This window comes from Bufo bufo, chromosome 4 (genome assembly GCF_905171765.1).
Source record: "Bufo bufo chromosome 4, aBufBuf1.1, whole genome shotgun sequence".
Lineage (NCBI taxonomy): Eukaryota > Metazoa > Chordata > Amphibia > Anura > Bufonidae > Bufo > Bufo bufo.
In genome coordinates this window covers 571,253,157-571,273,940 of record NC_053392.1, presented here as the reverse complement: position 1 = coordinate 571,273,940, position 20,784 = coordinate 571,253,157, and the positions used below count along the sequence as shown (strand labels likewise).

The following is a 20,784-nucleotide window of genomic DNA, read 5'->3' as shown; positions in this document are numbered from 1 at the left end:
CAGATCCCGCTGCCAAGGCGGCATTGTGCACGGTCAACCTAACTGTGGGATCCTCAGGCAGATTAATGGCTCATTCACTCAACCATATTGTCGCCGTGCCCGTGTTGCGGACTACAAATAGTGGTCCACAAAACAGCGGCACCGCCTATGTGAACTCTGCATCATGGATGCGCACCTATTGACTTGAATGGGTCCGTAAGGTACGGCAAAAGATAGGACGTGTCCTATCATTTGCAGCACAGAGGCATGGACCCAAAAGCCCATGGAAGGACGTCCAAGTGTTTCCGAGGACATGTCTTATCTTTTACCATATCTTGGGGATCCTGGACCCATTCAAGTCAGTGGGTCCACATCCGCGATGCGGCGTTCTCATACCTGTGAATGAGACCATACATGTGAATGAGCCCTTATGTTGATTGCCAGGCCGCATCCCTAATTGTCACCCAGTACCTGTACCTGCTGTGTCAAATAGCCTGTACAAGTGCGGCCTGGGAAATAGCGGTGAGCCACTTACGGATCCTGCTGGCGTGGCCACACAGTGTTCAGGCAGCCTAACTGTGGAATCCGCACGCAGATTACCACTATTTGCCAAATGGCATCTGTACTTTATATTTAGCGATGAGCAAAGCGAGCTTCGGATCCTAGATCCAAAGGTCACTTCGCTCAATACTTTGGATTAATGCTGTACGGAGATTCTTAACTTTGTGAGACTTCGGTGAATAACTTCGGCATTTGATTTTTAAAAGGAAACCACTTTAAAAACTTGGATCCGAACTCGGCTTCGGTTCCGACTGGTACGGATATCCGTACAGCATCCATCCCAAGTTTTGCGCGAAGGATCCAAAGCACGCTTCTATCATCACTATTTCTATTATTTCTACAGCAATTAGCAGTAATCCACATGCCGATCCCACGGCTGGAACCCGTGCGGTCATCCATTGGGTAGAAAATGACTTGATACTGATTTGATACTAATTGAATTGTCGAGAGCCTTATTAGCGCTGCAGAATGAGTTCAATTGCTTTAATATTTGTCTTTCTTGTATCATTAAAATGTCAAAACCCTCCTGTAATCCGCAATGTGTTCTTTTCTGAATGTCAGCCTGTTTCTGGACCAGTACAGAGTTTGCCTGGTTGATGCAATAAAGAGATTACTCCAGCCCAGTGTAAGTATGTTTCTATTTTCTCCTGATCACTGGCTTCAGAATAATTAGTCTCTGCCCAATGATTGAGAAAGTAATGGAATGGCAGGATTAATGTCATGTAATACTGTAATACTTATTATGTCCAACTTCAATTGAGTCTTCTAATCTATCAGATTCTTTTCCTAATCATAAACTAGAGAAACTTCTTCTACTTGGCCTTCTGATAAGGCTCACAGTGGGTAGCAAAATAAATGAAACCGCTTCAAAGATTGAATGAGATTATTATTATTTTTCTTTGATAATGCCGGAGTTGTGTTAAAGTAAAAGTAAGATGGTGACTTTTGTTTTGCACGCACATTAGATCTGGTTAATGTGCTGTGTAGTAATTATTTCTAAAAACAAAATAAAAGATACACTGATTAAAAAAAAACATACAATTAAAGGGGTTAAACCATGATTAAGGTAAAAAATGAAAATCATACATCACATAGTACATGACAATCTCGTTCTAACAAAGCTAGAACCAGCCCTGTACCTCACATGGATCCAGAGGTCTACACATTCATTGCTCTGCTAGATTCACCGTATTTTTTGCCCTATAAGACTCATTTTTTTCTCCCAAAAGTGGGGGGGGAAATGGCAGTGCATCTTATGGGGCGAATGCTGCCATTTAACACTGATACATCGCTGGCCGCGATGTATCAGCGGGGAGGGAGGAGGGTCTGGGGGCCAGCAACTGATATTGGAATTGTAGCAGGGCCCGATGCAGTCACTGTATTCTATTACACCGGGCCCCCGCTCACTGTAGTATTCATATCTAACATGTAGGCATGGGCGCTTTGTTAAACTATAGAAATTCTTTGCAGCAGTAGAGAAATCCCCGTAGTACTCACTTCAAATTCCAGTAGCAGGCCGGGCGGCAGCGTAACGTCACTCACTATGTCACGTGCCTGCTCCTCCCACTTTATGAATGAAGAAGGCGGAGCAGGCGCGTGACTTAGTGAGTGACGTTACGCTGCCGCCCGGCCTGCTACTGGAATTTGAAGTGAGTACTACGGGGATTTCTCTACTGCTGCAAAGAATTGCTATAGTTTAACAAAGCGCCCATGCCTATACGTTAGATATGAATACTACAGTGAGCCGGGCCCGGTGTAATAGAATACAGTGACTGCACTGGGCCCCACTGCTATTCCAATATCAGTTGCTGGCCCCCAGCCCCTGTATTGGGGGTCATTCACTATTTACACAGGGACACTGTTATGGAGGGGATCTGTGAATGACACATATATAGCAACAGATCCACATAACAGTGTCATCCACAGATCCCCATAACAGTGCCATCCACAGATCCCCCATACCAGTGCCATCCACAGATCCCCATAACAGTGCCATCCACAGATCACCATAACAGAGCGTATCCACAGATCCCCATAACAGTGTCATCCACAGATCCCCCATAGCAGTGCGTCATCCACAGCTCCCCTCCATAACAGTGTCATCCACAGATCCCCCATAATAGTGTCTTTCACAGATCACCATTAGTTCAAAACCCACCAATAGCAGACCTTTTGGTTCAAAATTTATTTTTTCTTATTTTCCTCCTCAAAAACCTAGGTGCATCTTATAGGGCGAAAAATACGGTATATCAAGCTGACAGCTCAAGGGGAGTGAATGTTCTGCTGCAGCTCAGGGGGCGTGTCCATGTTCTCCCTATCACAGCTCAGGAGGCAGTTGAAGGATGAAGCTGAGCATGTGCGACCTTCTCAGTGAGCAGGACAAAGAAATAAGAAAAAAAAAAAAAAACAGCAGGTTGCACTATACAGATACAGTTTATTAAATAAAGGTACTTTCACACTGGCGTTATTCTTTTCCATCACTGAGTTCCGTCCTAGGGGCTCAATACCGGAAAAGAACTAATCAGTTTTATCCCCATGCATTCTGAATGGAGAGAAATCCGTAGGATGTCTTCAGTTCAGTCTTTTTGACTTTTCAGGACGGAGATAATACCGCAGCATGCTGCGGTATTATCTTCGTCCAAAAATTCCGGAATGCCGAATCCAGCATTAATTTACATTGAAATGTACATTAAAAATACTGCAATGCCGGATCTGTCCTTCCGGTCTGCGCATGCGCAGACCTTTAAAAATGTGGGGGGAAAAATGTAAACTGATCCGTTTGTCCGTATGACAAACGGACAGGCGGATCCGTTCTTGCAATGCATTTGTGAGACGGATCCGCATCTGGATCCGTCTACAAATGCTTTCCGTTTGCATGCAGATTGCCTGATCCGGCGACGGAACTGCTTGCCGGATCACTCTGCCGCAAGTGAAAGTAGCCTAAGTCAGTGGCTATGCAAAATTTTTAATTACATGCAATTACAAAAGTATTCAGAACCAGGTGCTGGTTTGAAAACTGTAGAATATTTATCGCGGGCCAACCCCTTTAAATAGAGTTTTACCATCAATACATCACCTGTCTATTTCCCCAACAGCTGTTGCTCTGCTGGACTCGAGGTGTCCATGTATTACATGGACGGTAATTCATCTGAATGGTTGCAGTTTAATTCGGTTATATTTTGGCGTGTGCTGTACTGGCAGTGTTTACGGATGCAGCAATGCCCAAGATGTTTTTTTTTTTTTTATTGGTTTATTGATATTTATTTTAATTTATTTTATAAGGGGGTGATTTAAACTTTCATATTTTTTAAATCTTTTTTTTTTTACTTTAAGTCACCATAGGTGGCTATTGAAAGCAATCATTAGCCATTTATATTCTGTAATGGAATTTTATTCATTACAGAACACAGCATTCAGTATATTCCAGTGCAGTGATGCCACCTGCATGCTTGTATTGGAATATACTAATGATAGGCATTGGAGCCTCAAGCAGGCTCCATCCTATCACTGCAATGTAATATCTTCCCTGGTCCTAGCCGAGGCATTTTGACAGCTCAGATGTCATGGTAACATTTGACCATGACATCTGAGGGGTTAAATGTCTGCAATCTGCGTTATCTGCAGCTGATAGGCGGGGGTGCTGGGAATCAGACCACCACCAATCAGATATAGATGACTTATCCTGAGGATTGGTCATCTATATTTTACTTCCAGAAAACCCTATAGGTTTACTGAGCTGGTAGTGCAACTCAACTGAATGTGAACTGAGCCGTTAATTCAACTGGCACCTTTAATTCTAAACTGCAGGGGAAAGGCCTGGCTAGCCATGGTTTCTCAATCTGATTTTGAACATTTCAATACTAAAATGTTCTCAAAAGGGACCATAGCAAAATGTTACACATATATTGATGAACATATGTGGGCTGAGCCGTGGCTCTGTTTACATCTTTGGGCACCTCCTTCTACTGTCTTCACGACTCATGAGTAGCTCTTGGAGGTCTCATGTGTAAGAAGGTGCCAGTCACATTACAACCACTGTACCACAGCTTCAGTAGGCAGATATGTTTATCTTCTGTGGTTCTTCAAACCCTCATTGTATAATTCTATTTTTTGTGGCCAAATACGTCTATGAAAGAAAAGTCATTGCTTATCATCCTTTCACCAGAGACCAGGCTTTAGTTTGATGTCCAAGCCCTGTTTCTAAATACCCAATTAGTGGCCAAATAGAATGGACTAGGTGTTGTCTAGGCCTTGGCACCCAGCACCTGGAGCAAATGCCCAGTGAGCCCTACCCCTGGTTATGAATCTGTTAGAAGGATAAATATTAATATGAAAGCCTTCAGTTCTACCTTTTAAGAATATAATTGAATCTGCACCTCTATTTTGTCTACAATTTTTGTGACAAAAAAAATGATGCGCACACCATAATTTCACGATAATTTGCAAGTTTCTACTCTTCTCTACACTTTTTAAAAGTCGTGTGAAAAGTGGATGGGGCTTATTAAGAGGGAACGTAGCCTCCCACAGCCCATCAGAGTTACCATCAGATGGATTGCCAGATAGATTGCCATTTGGAATATATAGGTACCATGCCAAATCACTCTTGCCGATCTTACTTCAAGTCTTTAATGAAGCGTGTGCTTCTGGCTCTTTACCCCCATCGTTTAGAGAGGCGGTGATCATCTTGGTTTTGAAAAAGGAGAAGGATCCATGCGATATGGGGTCTTATAGACCTATATCGCTGCTAAATACGGACTATAAGATCTTTGCAAAAATCCTTGCCAGTCGTCTGAAGAGGGTTATCGCTTGCCTGGTACATTCAGACCAGACGGGCTTTATCCCGGGCCGCCAAATACAGATGAGCATATATAGAGTATACCTGAATCTATCTGTTGGGGGGGGGTGGACCACTCCATCCTGTCTTTAGACGCCGCAAAGGCGTTTGACAGGATGAAGTGGCCTTTTTTGTGGGCTACGATGGCTGGTTTTGGCCTTGGGAACCTATTTGTGAAAATGACCCAAATGCTTTATGAACATCCGATTGCACATATTAATATTAATGGCACTGGCTCTTCTCCTGTTATGATGCGGAGGGGGATGAGGCAGGGTTGCCCCCTGTCTCCTCTCCTCTTCGCACTTTTTATTGAACCGTTGGCTTGCCGGATTCGTTTAGATAATTGTATAGATGGCTTCGGAGTGGCGGGAGTGAGCGACAAAATAAGCTTATATGTAGATGATGTGATTCTGTTCTTGGATCAGGGTTGGAAAATCCTACAGTATGTGATAGAGGTAATAGAAGAATATGGTAAATTATCAGGTTATAGGATCAATTGGTCAAAGTCGTCGCTCCTTCCGCTGAACCGGAAAGCTGTAGAGGAAGGGCAGCGAGTCCATGTCTTGGCTCCTAATGATACCTTGGATTATCTGGGGGTTAAGATTGGTGTTCCTTTGAGTAGGTTTTATGAGCTAAATTTGGCCCCGGTTTTGAATAAAGTTGGGGCCAAAGTCGCCGCTTGGCGGAAATTGATACTGGCCCAGACAGATCGAATTGCATTGATTAACCACTTCCCGTCCGCCCATAGGATATAAACGTCCTATGGGTGGACGTCTATTTCTGACAGCACGTTTTAGAACGTCCTGTCAGAAATAGCAGCTGCACGCTAATCGTGCAGCTGCTGATCGGGTTGCCCGCTGTCAGTGACAGCAGGGCAACCCAGAGAGGAGGCAGAGACAGTGCCCAGGTGTCCCTGCCTTCACGATCGCTGCAGACACAGCGCTCACCGAGCGCTGTGTCTGCAGAGAAGGAAGCGCTGTGCGCTTCCTGTTCCGGCCCGGCGGTCATGTGACCGCCGTGACCGGAGTGTGCAGGAGCTGTGTGAGGTCTCTCAGAGACCTCGATCAGCCCTGCTCTGAGGCTGTACAGCGCAGGATTGCTGCTGTACAGCCTCTAAAGGGGTGCATTTGTCCTGTAACTGGGGCTACTATGTCAGCCCCAGTGTCACGGAACCATGAACCAGACATACAACAAGGGATAAGTGAAAATAAGAAGGCTTTATTGAAAATAAAGCTGTAAAGCAAAAGTCCAAACGGATGGTGAAACCGAAGCAGAGTCTTTGCGAAGCCAGAGGTCAGGAAACAGAAGGGTAGTCAGACGAAGCCAGGATCAGGAACCAGCAGGGTAGTCAGACGAAGCCAGGATCAGGAACCAGCAGGGTAGTCGGACGAAACCAGGATCAGGAACCAGCAGGGTAGTCGGACGAAACCAGGATCAGGAACCAGAAGCAGCAGCAGTCTAGAAGCATGTGAACACAGGAGGACCAAGCAAGGCACTGAAGCCACAGACCTCCTATATATATGAGCTAGGCATCCAGCTCCTCCCAGTGGGAAGGAGGAGCCGCAGGGTGGGAGGCTACAAGAAACCCAGAAACCAAGATGGCCGCCAGCACATGTCAAACGAAGGAGAACAGCAAAAAGGTAAGACCATGACAGTACCTCCCCCTCAAGGGCCCCTCCTCCGCGGAGTAAAGAACGGTTTCTGAGGGAAGCGTGCGTGGAAGGCTCGGAGCAAGGCAGGAGCATGGACATCTGTGGAGGGAACCCAGGAACGCTCCTCTGGACCATAACCACGCCAATGGACCAAAAACTGCACCCGACCGCGGACCAGGCGTGAGTCCAGGATATTGCTCACCTCATACTCCTCACGATTACCCACTTGGACCGGACGAGGCCGAGGAACCGAGGAAGTGAAACGATTACACACCAGTGGCTTCAACAGGGAGACATGAAACACGTTGGAGATCCGCATTCCAGGAGGAAGCGCAAGGGCATAGGCTACCGGGTTTACCCTGCGAAGCACTCGGAAGGGACCAACAAAGCGAGGCGCCAGCTTGGGAGTGGGCACTCGAAGGTTGAGGTTGCGGGTGGACAACCATACACGGTCTCCGACCTGGTAGGAAGGAGCAGGCGCTCGTCTGCGATCAGCCTGGAGTCTCTGGCGCTGGGCAGAGACCTCAAGGGACTTCTGGATCAGTACCCAAGAAGCACGTAGGACGGAAAGGTGATCCTCCACAGCCGGAATATCCTGGGGAGAGAATACCTCCGGTAACACGGCAGGTTGGAACCCATAATTGGCCATGAAGGCAGACGTCCCAGAGGAAGAGTTCACCGCCGTGTTCCTGGCAAACTCAGCCCAAGGCAGGAGGTCAACCCAATTGTCTTGGTGATCGGAGACATAGCAACGAAGGAATTGCTCCAAGGCCTGATTGGATCGTTCTGCGGCCCCATTGGACTGAGGGTGGTAGGCCGAGGAGAAGGAGAGATGAATCCCCAACTGGGAGCAAAAGGCGCGCCAGAACCTGGACACAAACTGACTCCCCCGATCCGACACAATCTCCTTGGGCAAACCGTGCAACCGGAAGACCTCCCTGGCAAAAATCGTGGCCAACTCTTGTGCAGAGGGTAACTTCTTGAGAGGAACACAGTGGCACATTTTGGAAAACCGATCCACAATCATGAGAATGACCGTATGGCCTCGGGATGCAGGGAGGTCCACAATGAAATCCATCCCCAGGTGTGACCATGGGCACTCCCCGGTGGCTATGGGTTGCAGAAGGCCCAACGGAAGGTGCCGAGGGGACTTACTCTGGGCACAAACGGAGCATGCCGCTACATATGCGGCGATGTCGGAACGTAGGGAAGGACACCAGAACAGACGTGAAACAGCCCAGGACAGCTGATTCTTTCCAGGATGCCCCGCGGTCTTGGAGTTATGGTAGGTTCGCAACAACCGAGTGCGCAACTCCTCAGGCACAAAACATCTGCCGTTGGGTCTCCCAGAGGGAGCACCAGATTGAGCCGCCAAAATCTGCTCACCCAGGGGAGAGGTCAGGCTGGTGCGAATGGCGGCCAAGATCTGATTCGGAGGTATGACCGAAGTCGGAATCGACTCCTCCCTGGACAGCTCGGAGTACTGATGTTCTTGGAACCGGGTAGGTAGGAGACCACGTAATTAAAACGTGACAAGAACAGAGCCCATCTGGCCTGACGTGGTGTCAATCTCTTGGCCTCAGAAAGGTAGGTCAGATTCTTGTGGTCCGTCAGGATGAGAACCGGAACCACCGAACCCTCGAGCAAGTGCCTCCATTCTTTAAGGGCCTGCACGATGGCCAATAACTCCCTGTCACCAATCTGATAGTTGCACTCCGCGGAAGACAGTTTCCGGGAGTAAAACCCACAAGGAAGCAGAGGACCCTCTGGTGTTCTACGCTGAGACAGAAGGGCGCCTCAGACGCGTCCACCTCGAGGACAAAGGGCAACCCATGGTTGGGATGCGACAGAATCGGAGCCGACACAAAGGCGGACTTTAGAGCCTCAAAAGCTCGGATGGCCTCGAGCGGCCAGACCTGGGAATTACTGCCCTTCCTGGTCAGATCCGTGAGAGGCTTGGCTAACATGGAAAAGTCCCTGATGAACTTCCGATAATAATTGGCGAAGCCCAAAAAGCGCTGCAGGGAACGAAGACCACTGGGCTGGGGCCACTGTAAGACAGCCGAAACCTTCTCAGGATCCATGGAGAACCCCTCAGCGGAAATGATGTAACCTAAGAAGGTTACCTGGGATCGGTGAAATTCGCATTTCTCAAGCTTACCGAACAGCTTGTTCTCTCGTAACCGTTGCAACACTCGTCTGACATCCAGAATGTGGGCCTCCATGGATTCAGAATATACCAAGATGTCATCCAAATAGACCACCACACACTGCTGCAACAGGTCACGGAAAACATCGTTGATGAATTCCTGAAAGACTGCGGGCGCATTGCACAACCCAAAGGGCATAACCAAGGATTCATAATGACCGGTCCTGGTGTTAAACGCGGTCTTCCACTCATCGCCCGCCTTGATCCTTACCAGGTTATATGCCGCCCTCAGGTCGAGTTTGGTAAAGACCGTGGCCCCTTTAAGGCGATCGAACAGCTCGGAAATCAAGGGTATCGGGTAAGCGTTCTTGATCGTGATGCGATTGAGACCCCTGTAATCGATGCAAGGCCTCAACTCACCGCCCTTCTTTTTCACAAAGAAAAATTCAGCCCCTGCCGGGGACGAGGATTTGCGAATGTGTCCGCGTGAAAGCGCCTCCCTCACGTACTCCTCCATGGCCTCATTCTCCGCTACCGACAGTGGATAGACTTTGCCACGAGGAGGAACGGCACCAGATTGTAACTCTATGGCACAATCGTATGGGCGGTGCGGAGGTAGGGCAACCGCGCGCACCTTATCGAATACATCCCGGTACTCCTCGTATTCAGGAGGCAACAGAGAGTCCGAGGAAGTACACAGCAACTTGACAGACCCATGGATGCAACTAGCCCCACACTGCGGTGACCACGAGAGGATCTCGGCCGGTCTCCAATCGAAAGTCGGATTATGCTTCCGGAGCCAGGGGTACCCCAAGACCACCGAGTAGTGTGGAGACGAAATAACCTGGAGGCAGACCGACTCTCTGTGAACGGCACCAATGGCTATCCCCACTGGAAGGGTCTCATGAGTCACGTGTGGTGGCAGAAGGGGTCTGCCGTCTATCGCCTCAAGAGCCAGTGGGGAACCTCGAGCCTGCAGAGGAATGGAATTGGCGGCAGCGAACACATTATCAATGAACAAACCACCAGCACCATAGTCCACCAACGCCTGGGTCGTCACCGAGCCCCCGACCCAGGAGAGGACAACAGTGATCAGTGGTTTGTCAACACGGGAAACCGGGGACGAGGAGACTCCACCCAAGATCTGCCCCCGACAGGATCTCAGGTGCGAGCGTTTCCCGGACTGTTCGGACATGCCAACCGAAAATGCCCACCGAGACCACAGTACATGCATCGGCCCTCGCGTCTCCGGAGTACCCTCTCCCCCTCGGACAGGCGAGCAAACCCCAGCTGCATGGGTTCACCCCCAGACAAGTCATCCCCAGGAGGCGTGGGAGGAGAGGGAGGCACGGGTGGGACAGCAAACGTAGGCGCCAATCTGTTAGAAAACCTCCGCAGGCTCTCCTTAAAGGAAGGTCTCTCCCTGAGTCTGGTGTCAATCAAAATCAGGAAAGAAATAAGAGACTCGAGCTCCACTGGTAGGTCCTTAGCTGCAACCTCATCCTTCAAGGCATCCGAGAGACCATGAGAGAAAGCAGCGACCAGAGCCTCATTATTCCAGCCCACCTCTGCTGCCAGGGTACGAAACTCAATGGCGTATTCAGCTACGGATCGTGAACCCTGTCTGATGGACATAAGGAGCTTCGCAGCAGAGGCAGCACGAGCCGGCACATCGAATACCTTCCGAAGAGAAGCAACAAAACCGGAAAACTCGGCAACCACCGGATTGTTGTTCTCCCATAAAGGGCTGGCCCAGGCCAAGGCCTTGTCCGAGAGCAGCGAGATCAAGAAGCCCACCTTTGATCTCTCAGTGGGAAAGGCATGTGGCAGCAACTCGAAATAAATGCCCACCTGGTTAAGGAAACCTCGGCACTGAGTTGGCTCTCCCCCAAAGCGCTGTGGAAGAGGGGCAGAACCGGTCATACCCCGAAACACCGCAGGTGCAACAACAGGTGTCGGGGTAGACTCTGGTGCAACAACCGGAGCGGCAGTAGGAGCGGGCCCAGGAGCGACAACCGACCCATCGGCAACGGGAGCGAAATGAGCCGTGCGTTCAAGCAGGGTTTGCAACGCCACAGCGAACCGACCCAACAGGTGATCCTGCTGATCAAGTCTGGCAACCAGCGTGGGTAGCGAGGAAGGCCCTGTACCGTCAGAATTCATGGCTTGGTCCTAATGTCACGGAACCATGAACCAGACGTACAACAAGGGATAAGTGAAAATAAGAAGGCTTTATTGAAAATAAAGCTGTAAAGCAAAAGTCCAAACGGATGGCGAAACCGAAGCAGAGTCTTTGCGAAGCCAGAGGTCAGGAACCAGAAGGGTAGTCAGACGAAGCCAGGATCAGGAACCAGCAGGGTAGTCAGACAAAGCCAGGATCAGGAACCAGCAGGGTAGTCGGACGAAACCAGGATCAGGAACCAGCAGGGTAGTCGGACGAAACCAGGATCAGGAACCAGAAGCAGCAGCAGTCTAGAAGCATGTGAACACAGGAGGACCAAGCAAGGAACTGAAGCCACAGACCTCCTATATATATGAGCTAGGCATCCAGCTCCTCCCAGTGGGAAGGAGGAGCCGCAGGGTGGGAGGCTACAAGAAACCCAGAAACCAAGATGGCCGCCAGCACATGTCAAACGAAGGAGAGCAGCAAAAAGGTAAGACCATGACACCCAGTTACAGGAGAAATCAACAGTGAAAAAAAAAGAAAAAGTGAAGCAAATGTCCCCCAGAGGTCTTGTATGACCTTATGGGGGACGAAAAGTGTAAAAAAAAAAAATAATAATAAAGGGTTGAAAAAATAAAATAAAATAAAGTTTCACATGTAAAAAAAAAAAAAAGTTCCCAAGTAAGGAATAAAAAAAAAAAATTAAAAATAGAAAAAATAAAATAAAATAGACATATTAGGTATCGCCGCGTCCGTAAAAACCAGCTCTATAAAAGTATCACATGACCTAACCCCTCGGGTGAACACCGTAAAAAAAAAAAAAAAAAACTGTGTCAAAACAAGCAATTTTTGTCACCTTGCATCACAAAAGGTGCAACACCAAGTGATCAAAAATGCGTATGTCCCACAAAATAGTACCAATGAAACCGTCACCTCATCCCGCAAAAAATGAGCCCCTACATAAGAAAATCTCTCAAAAAATAAAAAAACTATAGCTCTCAGAACATGGACACATTAAAACATAATTTTTTTGTTTCAAAAATGCTATTATTGTGTAAAACTTTAATAAATGAGAAAAAGTATACATATTGGGTATCGCCACGTCCGTAACAATCTGCTCTATAAAAATGTCACTTGACAGAACCCCTCAGGTGAACGCTGTAAAAATAAATAAATAGAAACTGTGCTAAAACAACCAATTTTTTGGTCACCTTGCCCCATAAAGTGTTATAATGAATGATCAAAAAATCATATGTACCCAAAAATAGTACTAATAAAACTGGCACCTTATCCCCTAGTTTCCAAAATGGGGTCACTTCTTGGGAGTTTCTACTGTAAGGGTGCATCAGGGGGCTTCAAATGGGACATGGCATCTAAAAACCATGTGGAGTTCCTTTTCTTCTGCGCCCTGCCGTGTGCCCGTACAGCAGTTTATGACCACATGTGGGGTGTTTCTGTAAACCGTAGAATCTGGGTAATAAATATTGAGTTTTGTTTGGCTGTTAACCATCTATGTGTTAAAGAAAAAAATTGATTAAAATGGAAAATCTGCTAAAAAAGTGAAATTTAAAAATTTGATCTCCATTTTCCTTTAATTCTTGTGGAACGCCTAAAGGGTTAACAAAGTTTGTAAAATCGGTTTTGAATACCTTGAGGGGTGTAGTTTCTACAATCGGGTCATTTATGGGGGTATCCCCTATGTAGGCCCCACAAAGTGACTTCATACCTGAACTGGTCCTTAAAAAGTGGGTTTTGGCAATTTTCTTAAAAATTTGAAGAATTGCTTCTAAACTTCTAAGCCTTCTAACATCCTAAAAAAATTAAATGACATTTCCAAAATGATGCCAACATAAAGTAGACATATGGGGAATGTTAAATAATAAATATTTTATGAGGTATCACTTTCTGTTTTAAAAGCAGAGAAATTGAAATTTAGAAAATTGAGAATTTTTCAAATTTTTGGGTAAATTTGGGATTTTTTCATAAATAAAGGTGAAATATTTTGACTCAAATTTATGACTATCATGAAGTACAATGTGTCACGAGAAAACAATCTCTGAATGACTTGGATAAATAAAGGCGTTCCAAAGTTATTACCACATAAAGTGAGATATGTCAGTTTTGCAAAATTTGGCCTGGTCAGGAAGGGGGCAAATGGCCCGGATGGCAAGTGGTTAAGATGATTATATTGCCTATAGTCTTGTTCCCGATCAGTGCTTCTCCTATTTTGATTGATGATATGTTTTTCCATAGATTGGAGACTTTGATCAACGATTTAATTTGGGGAAGGAAGAGGGTGCGTATAAAGCAGAGATATCTTTGGTTGTCGGAGGCAGATGGTGGGCTGTCACTTCCTTTTTTTCAAGGTTATTTTTTGTGTGCACAGATACAGCGTTGTTGTTATTGGAAAGAGTGCTTACTTTCACTGTATTTATCTAAGTTTATTGATAGGTCAATAGAGAACATATTTGCATATTTGGAGACTGGGTCTATGGGAATGGAGAGGTCCCTGTTGATCCCTTGCTCACTACAGAGGGTGTGGAATAGGTTGAAGGAGATCCTTAAAGTCTCCGACCCGTTCGCTTTTACCCCTCTGTGGGGGAACAGGGGGTTGGAGGAATTCTTCAAAATTACAGATTTTGGTTATTGGACACAAAATGGCATCAATAGGGTGTCTCATCTTTTTCAGGCAGGTCGTTTTAAGTCAGTTTTGGAATTAGATTTTTCTGCTAGTTCACCATTAGATTTATTTAACTATGCACGATTGAAACACATATTTGAAGCATCTAGGGACAGGGGTGCTATTTTTCCACGAGAAAATATATTCTTTGATTACTGTGAAGCTCAGAAGGACGTGAAGGGGAAACTATCTAGTTTATATGCTAAGCTCCGATTGGCACTGGCAACCGTAACGCCTTTTAAAAGCCCTAGTAAGTGGGAGCAGGAGTTGAATTGCCCCCCACTGCAATGGCCTACTATCTATAGGAATGTGAAAAAGGCGACAGTTTCCAGTGCCCATAGGCTAATCCAATTTAAGATTCTCCATAGGCTGTATTATACGCCCAAAACCCAAGGGAAATTCCCCCAAAATAAGGACCGGGACTGTTCCTGTCCTAAGTGTGGATATGTAAATGCGAACTATTTTCATTTGCTTTGGGGTTGCAATAAAATAAGAAAGTATTGGGATGAGGTTTTTTCTGCCCTTCAAAAGGAGTCTACAATGAACTATAACCCGGGGATTCTGATAGTGATCTTTGGAGATTATGGCTCAGAGATGGAGATTCCGCCCCAGGTTAGACGGATTTGGATGAGAGGATTGATGGTAGCGAAAGCTATATTGGTCAAGTATTGGGGATCTGTCTCCCCGCCCTCGTCAAGGGAGTGGGCTCTACTCTTACAACAAATTAAAATATACGAGGATATTGAAAGGAAGCGGAGAGATGCACGCAGGGCTATGTAGTTATACATTATTTAATTTTTGAGACTATCATACATTAACTGAACGGAGGGGACGACAGCCAAGGGGTGGTGGGGGGGGATATAATGATGTTATATGACTGTTACATTGGATATATTATCATGACAGAGATTGGCTTATGTATTGATTGTACGGTTTTCTAAAAGTAAAATAAAGATAACTTTAAAAAAAAAAAAAAAAAAGAGTTACCATCAGAACTAACCGCTGCGATGTCGATAGCGAGCAGGTAAACAATAAAGGGAAGGTTGCGCTGCCTTCTTTTTAACCAGCTGATTGGCAGCGGTGTCGGAACCCCGCCGATCTGATATTGATGAACTATCCTGAGGATAAGTCATTAATATTAAAATCTTTAAGGCCTCATGCAGAACACCCTATTTTTTGTCTTATTCATTTCAACGGGAATGTCCGCATCCATATGTCTGTTCCGCTGCCCCGCAAGAAATAAAAAGAACGTGTCCTATTCTTGTCTGTTTTTTGACAAGAATAGGCATTTGAAACATACTGCGGCACCTGCAGAAGGGAAAATATGGGATGCACACTGCCGTTATCCATGTTTCGCGGATCTGCTATTTGGGGGTCTTCAAAAACGGATACGGCTGTGTGTATGAAGCCTTATTAAGAGGCCGATGCATTTTGCACTGGCAGGCTTTACACTAAGACTGGCGATTGTAATGCTGGTCTTAGTATCTCTGCTCCACTGTCTGCATGCCTACCCTGTCTAACTCATAGTAAATCGAGGCCTTGGTGTTATTCTGGTGCAGAGCCTGAGGGGGTGGAGCATGACACAGGGATTCTGAGAATCACCAAAGAATGTTTGTCACGCACCGCCCCCTCAGTGTGGCACTAGACAGGACACAGAGTGTTTTTTTAAGGAGTTGCACGTGTTCTGTGCTTTATGTTGGGATCATCTGAAGTGAGTACAAGGCGGAGGATCTAAGCATGTTGCCCTGTTGACTTTGGCACACTCCCAATCAGGATGACCGGGTTTGACTACTATCACTTCTAGCTAGCTGCAGATTGATTCGCCAGTTTACATTAGGCTTTTGTGAGTCAATAGTCGAATACATTTATTTTTTTTAACAATAGGAACACAAACATAGCTGGAGATGTTACTTTATATGGATACAGCCTTATAATACATTTGGCAATCGTGCGAATCCAGGGTTAGGGAAGACGCACCTTAAATATCTCATTATCTGTTGTTTGCAGAGAGAAGGCTTACGTTTTAATGGATTATTTAATACAGGGATTACCCCCCGCTGTATTCGACAGCACTTTGTTCTGTCTTGTATCACAGCGCGCAGCCATGTTTGTTTTCACATTGCGCCAGCGGTGAGGTTTGTGTTGATAGCACACCTCGTAAAACACAAAAACTGTCAGTGCACCTGATGGGCTTTTATTATGTATGAACATAAACCGGGAACCTTGAGCCATAGACCAAAACGTAAGGAGGAGTTTATCATCCCCCCCCCCCAGTTTTTTGGCATAAAAACGTCTCAAAACCTGTGGCGGTCATTTATCAACTTGAAATAAAGATATTTTAGGCGTATTTTAGGTGCAGATTGCAGTGGTTAGTTGTGCCGCAATCTGCAACTTTTCCCCGCTCACGACATGTCTAAAAATGTGGGTGTGATGTGGGTGGAGAAGGGGACAGGCCAGCATGCCCGTCTCATTTATCATTTTCTACGCCTGTTTTAGGTGTAGAAAATCGGCTAAATGTAAGACAGAAAGGAAGCGGTCTTACATTTAGAAGTGGCGCTGGATGCACCAAAGTTATGGAGAGGCTAGCGCCTCTTCAGAACTTCCGCGGATCCACCACCAGTGCAGGGCTTTATTAAGAGCGACGTCTAAAAGGCCAGTCTTATTAAATGATCCCCTTTGTTTGTGACTTACACCAAGTGGCATTCCCAAAAAGGGAGCATGGGGAGGGGTCATCGGACCAGGCATATTTATCTTTACGCCATTTACACCTGTCGTAAATGAAGGCACAAATCTATGACAGCTAGCAGGCTGCCATAGATTTCTGTGTGGCTGCTGGAGGATGCGCCAAATCTATGAAGAGGCCTGTGCCGCCGCATAAATTAGGCACATCCTCAGGCTGCTCAAGAATAGGCCATGTCTTAAAAAAGGTCCCCCCAAAGTGTTATACAAGTGGTCCCTCAAATTACAATATTAGGCCTCATGCACGCGACCATGTACGTTTTGCGGTCTGCAAACTGCAGGTCTGCAAAATATGGATGCAGTCCATGTGCAGTCCACATTTTTTTGTGTGGACCCATTGACAATGGGTCCATGGTCCGCATTTTGAGGCTGTATTCTGTGGTTTTGCAGAACGGACATACGGATGTGGAAAGTACAAAATGCGGATGTGACATTGAGGCACATTTATTAAGACAGTGTTTTAGACGCCGGGATTGCCGAAGTTATGAAGAGGCGCAGACCTCTTCCTAACTTCGGCGTATCCACCGCCGCTTCTTAATGTAAGAAATCTTCCTAGCTGTCTTACCTTTACACCTTTTTCTACGCCTGAAACAATATAGCCGTGTCTCAGCTTCATAAATGACCCCCAGGGTCTGTATTTTGCAGATCCGCAAATTGTGGACCACAAAATACATCCAGTTATGTGCATGAGGCCTTAATTGGTTTCGGGACCACCATGGTATGTTGAAACCATTGTAACTTGAGTTCATAACTGTATGAAAAACTGGTAAAGCCCCAAAATACCTTCCCAAGGAAATAAAGATGTAAGAAAAATATGCTAACACAGATAAAGCAAGTCCTTACAGTCACGCAGTCCATACATATTGTAGAAAAATGACCCTAGTATACTATAGGGGATACGTTCAGTTGCTCTCCATTTACTTATGAGGATATTAAGCGACATTAATATATTTTTTGAGAATGAAATTATACCCACGGGAGGTATTTAAGGGTACAGCCGCAGGATCAGCAACAGGTTTGAAGAAAGGGAATTCTAGCAAAAGTGGATTGTACTGTGAAAGGGCCGTGCGTCGGCTGATTTGTTTTCACAGTTCTCACCACCTGTGAAGCTGTTCTGATAGAAGACAGGTTTTCACTTTAACTTTGAGATGAAAGGCGTGCTGGTGGTTATGCCTTCAGTATGCTGCAATGTGCTGCTAAAGTATATCCCTGCTGTTCCCCATGAATTGATTGGGAGTTTATTTCTTCTTATGCCGTAGCTCTCTGCAGCATTTCACCGATAGACTTTGAGTTTTTAATACACAGCAATGCTCACCACCTGAGAGACAGTTCCGATGGGACACTGAGTTCATCTTCAGCTTCAGGCTGGAAAACAAAAGATTTTTTCCTGGGAGACACGGGTTAGGTTTTCATTCTTCCGCCTCGTCAGGTTATTATGTAGCGCTGCTTCGCTCTGTGAAATGGCCGCGATGGTTATCATATTTTTCACCAATGTATTACTAGTATTAATACACATTTAGAAGCATCCGCTGTGATTGTGTTGTCGGAGTATCCAGCGGGGTTGCAGTCACGTAGGATTCAAGTGTTTGTCTACAGATCTATTTGTAACATTTCCATGAGTAGGGTTTGTACTTTTTTATGTTGGAAATTATATATTTCTTTTTTGTTTTTTACTATGCGTAGTTACACTTTCTTGGCAAACATTTGGCCATGTTGACACCTAAACCAATAGATAGAGCTGCTTGCAATTTTGTCAGGAGCATAGAAATTGAAATGACAAGATTGGACGTCCCCCAAGCCCACCTTCCTTTATTTTTTCGTATGGACTGGGCAGATGCCATGTTTTAAAGGAATCTAAGGTCCAAAATATCCATTAGTATGAATCATTTATGGCTAAAAATTCAACAAAAGTTGCTTAGTTTCTTCCAGCATACAACATGGTACCTAATGATTCCCCTGCTAATACCCCATCCCTAGGGTTGTCATAGTGTAGTCTCGGGAAAGAAAAACACGGGTGAAATTATCTCTACAGAAATCTGGCTTTAAAAAGTTGCAAAAATAAGGCTTTATGACTTTCAGGGCCTGTTTGCTCAAAAAATTTCTGACCTTTTAGTATGAAGTCAGCGGGAATTTGGACATGGGCCAAATTTATCAAATGAAACTTGTAAAATTGTTGCAGTTTTATTCCAGTAAAGGGGTGGTATACAAAGTGGAGAAACATCTCAAGACCAAAATGTAAGACTTGAAGATGCACCACATTTATCAAGCAGAAATTACGACAACAAAGACTCCTGTAAAACTGACTTTAAAATTCCCTTCATGGTAAATATGCAAAATAAATGTGGAGCCCCAGTTAAGGGTCTTCAACACAGAGAAAGACAGATATCCTTCAAAGGAAGGAAAACCAAGCAAAGGGGTGTCTCCATTACAGAGATCACCAGATCCACCATATTAAGTGGCCCCTATGTCAAGATCCTGCTCTTTTTCAAGCTTTAAGGATGTGACGGGGGAAGACCTAAGCCGGTTATCCATCCACAGACAGCTGTTTCGGGGTGTTGCCCCTCATCAGTGTGGAGTAGGATTCTGGCTAATTAGGAGAAATGCCTTGGAGACTGCTCAAACATTTATTATTTTGTTTGAGTCTTCATGGTAAATGTCATCCATAGAGTGTTGCATTCCATAGGACAATCCCGTGGTATGCTGTGGGAAGGTGACTGGGCTTGACACTTACCTGAAGGTGACGTCCTCAAGCCAGGGATAACACTGGTAACAGGAAGGTTATGAGACCACTACTGCTCCCAATTCCTGGGTGGGATATCTTGCATCCAGTTGGGAGAAGAAATTATTGGTACAGGCAAGTAAAGAAGACAAAATAGTCAGGGACTATATAGGAATAGGGAACTGGGATAGTCAATGCGTCAGATAATATATAGAGTATTATATAGATAATATAGAGTTGTAATATATGCAAATGAGCCACGAGGAGCAACGGGGCTGTTACACTTAGAGGCTCTAGCTGCTGCACCTTCTCCACTTTGATTCACAGGGCCAGACATTATGATGTTTTCACTACCTGGCCCTGTCAATTAAAGTGCAGAGGGCGCGGCAGTTGCTGAGAGAGCAGAGCCTCTAGGTGTAACAGCAACACCCCTGTTGCTCCTAGAAGCTCATTTGCATATATTAAAACATCATTTTTCTCCGCAATGCCGGCATGTATGAACATGGAACCAACACAGATGTCTTCAGCTGCCAAGTGCACATGTAACACGTCAGCCAGTGTCATAGGTACAAAACTGCTGACAGAGGTCCTTTAAAGGGAACCTGTCACGTTGAAAATTGTGTTTCAGCTGCAGGCAGCATGTTATAGAGCAGGAGGAGCTGAGCAGATGGATTTATAGTTTTATGGGAAAATATTTAGAATAACTCCCATTTAATATATTTAATTTTCTGCTCATTCTGGGCTTTGAAGTTCAGGAGGCGGTCCTATCAATGATTGACAGCTATCTCTGTATACACAGTCATAGAGGAAAGGCTGTCAATCACTGATAGGACCGCCTCCTGGACTTCAAAGCTCAGAATGAGCAGGAATTTAAATATATGACACACCCCCAGGAGGAATCGAGGCGAAACGTACGTCGGGGTTTCTCACCCCCTGAACACTGGGTCTGTATTCTATTGTATTGGTTCCACTTGTGTATTAGTATGCAACCGAGTATGGTAATAATGTCCTTTTAGTATGGGTACAATACAGTTGCAGTACTATACTGTATGATGGAATTTTCTTAGGGGTGCTATTGCTCCATTTTAGGCACAATTGGTAGTCAATATTCTTTACTTCAGGTATAGATTATTATGTATTAATACTATCTTCTGCTGGTCCTTAATATTGTTAAGCAGTCACACCTCATTGTTCCACCCTCACTTGTGGAGGTGTAGGAGACATGTACAGACCTTGAGTTCTACTGAAGGTGGGATTTTTCTTGTCCACATTGTGAGTCTACACTGCAATTTTTATAATTTTTAATA

General features: G+C 45.5%; 1 protein-coding gene across 1 annotated transcript in view; it reads left to right on the top strand.

The window, feature by feature from the left end:
- Positions 1-20,784, top strand: part of CAMKMT (calmodulin-lysine N-methyltransferase) — a 534,662-nt gene that overhangs the window by 468,047 nt on the left and 45,831 nt on the right. Inside the window, exon 9 of the mRNA XM_040430327.1 lies at positions 1,102-1,165. Within this exon, the coding sequence (XP_040286261.1) occupies positions 1,102-1,165 (64 nt within the window). The remainder of the gene's footprint in view (positions 1-1,101; positions 1,166-20,784) is intronic.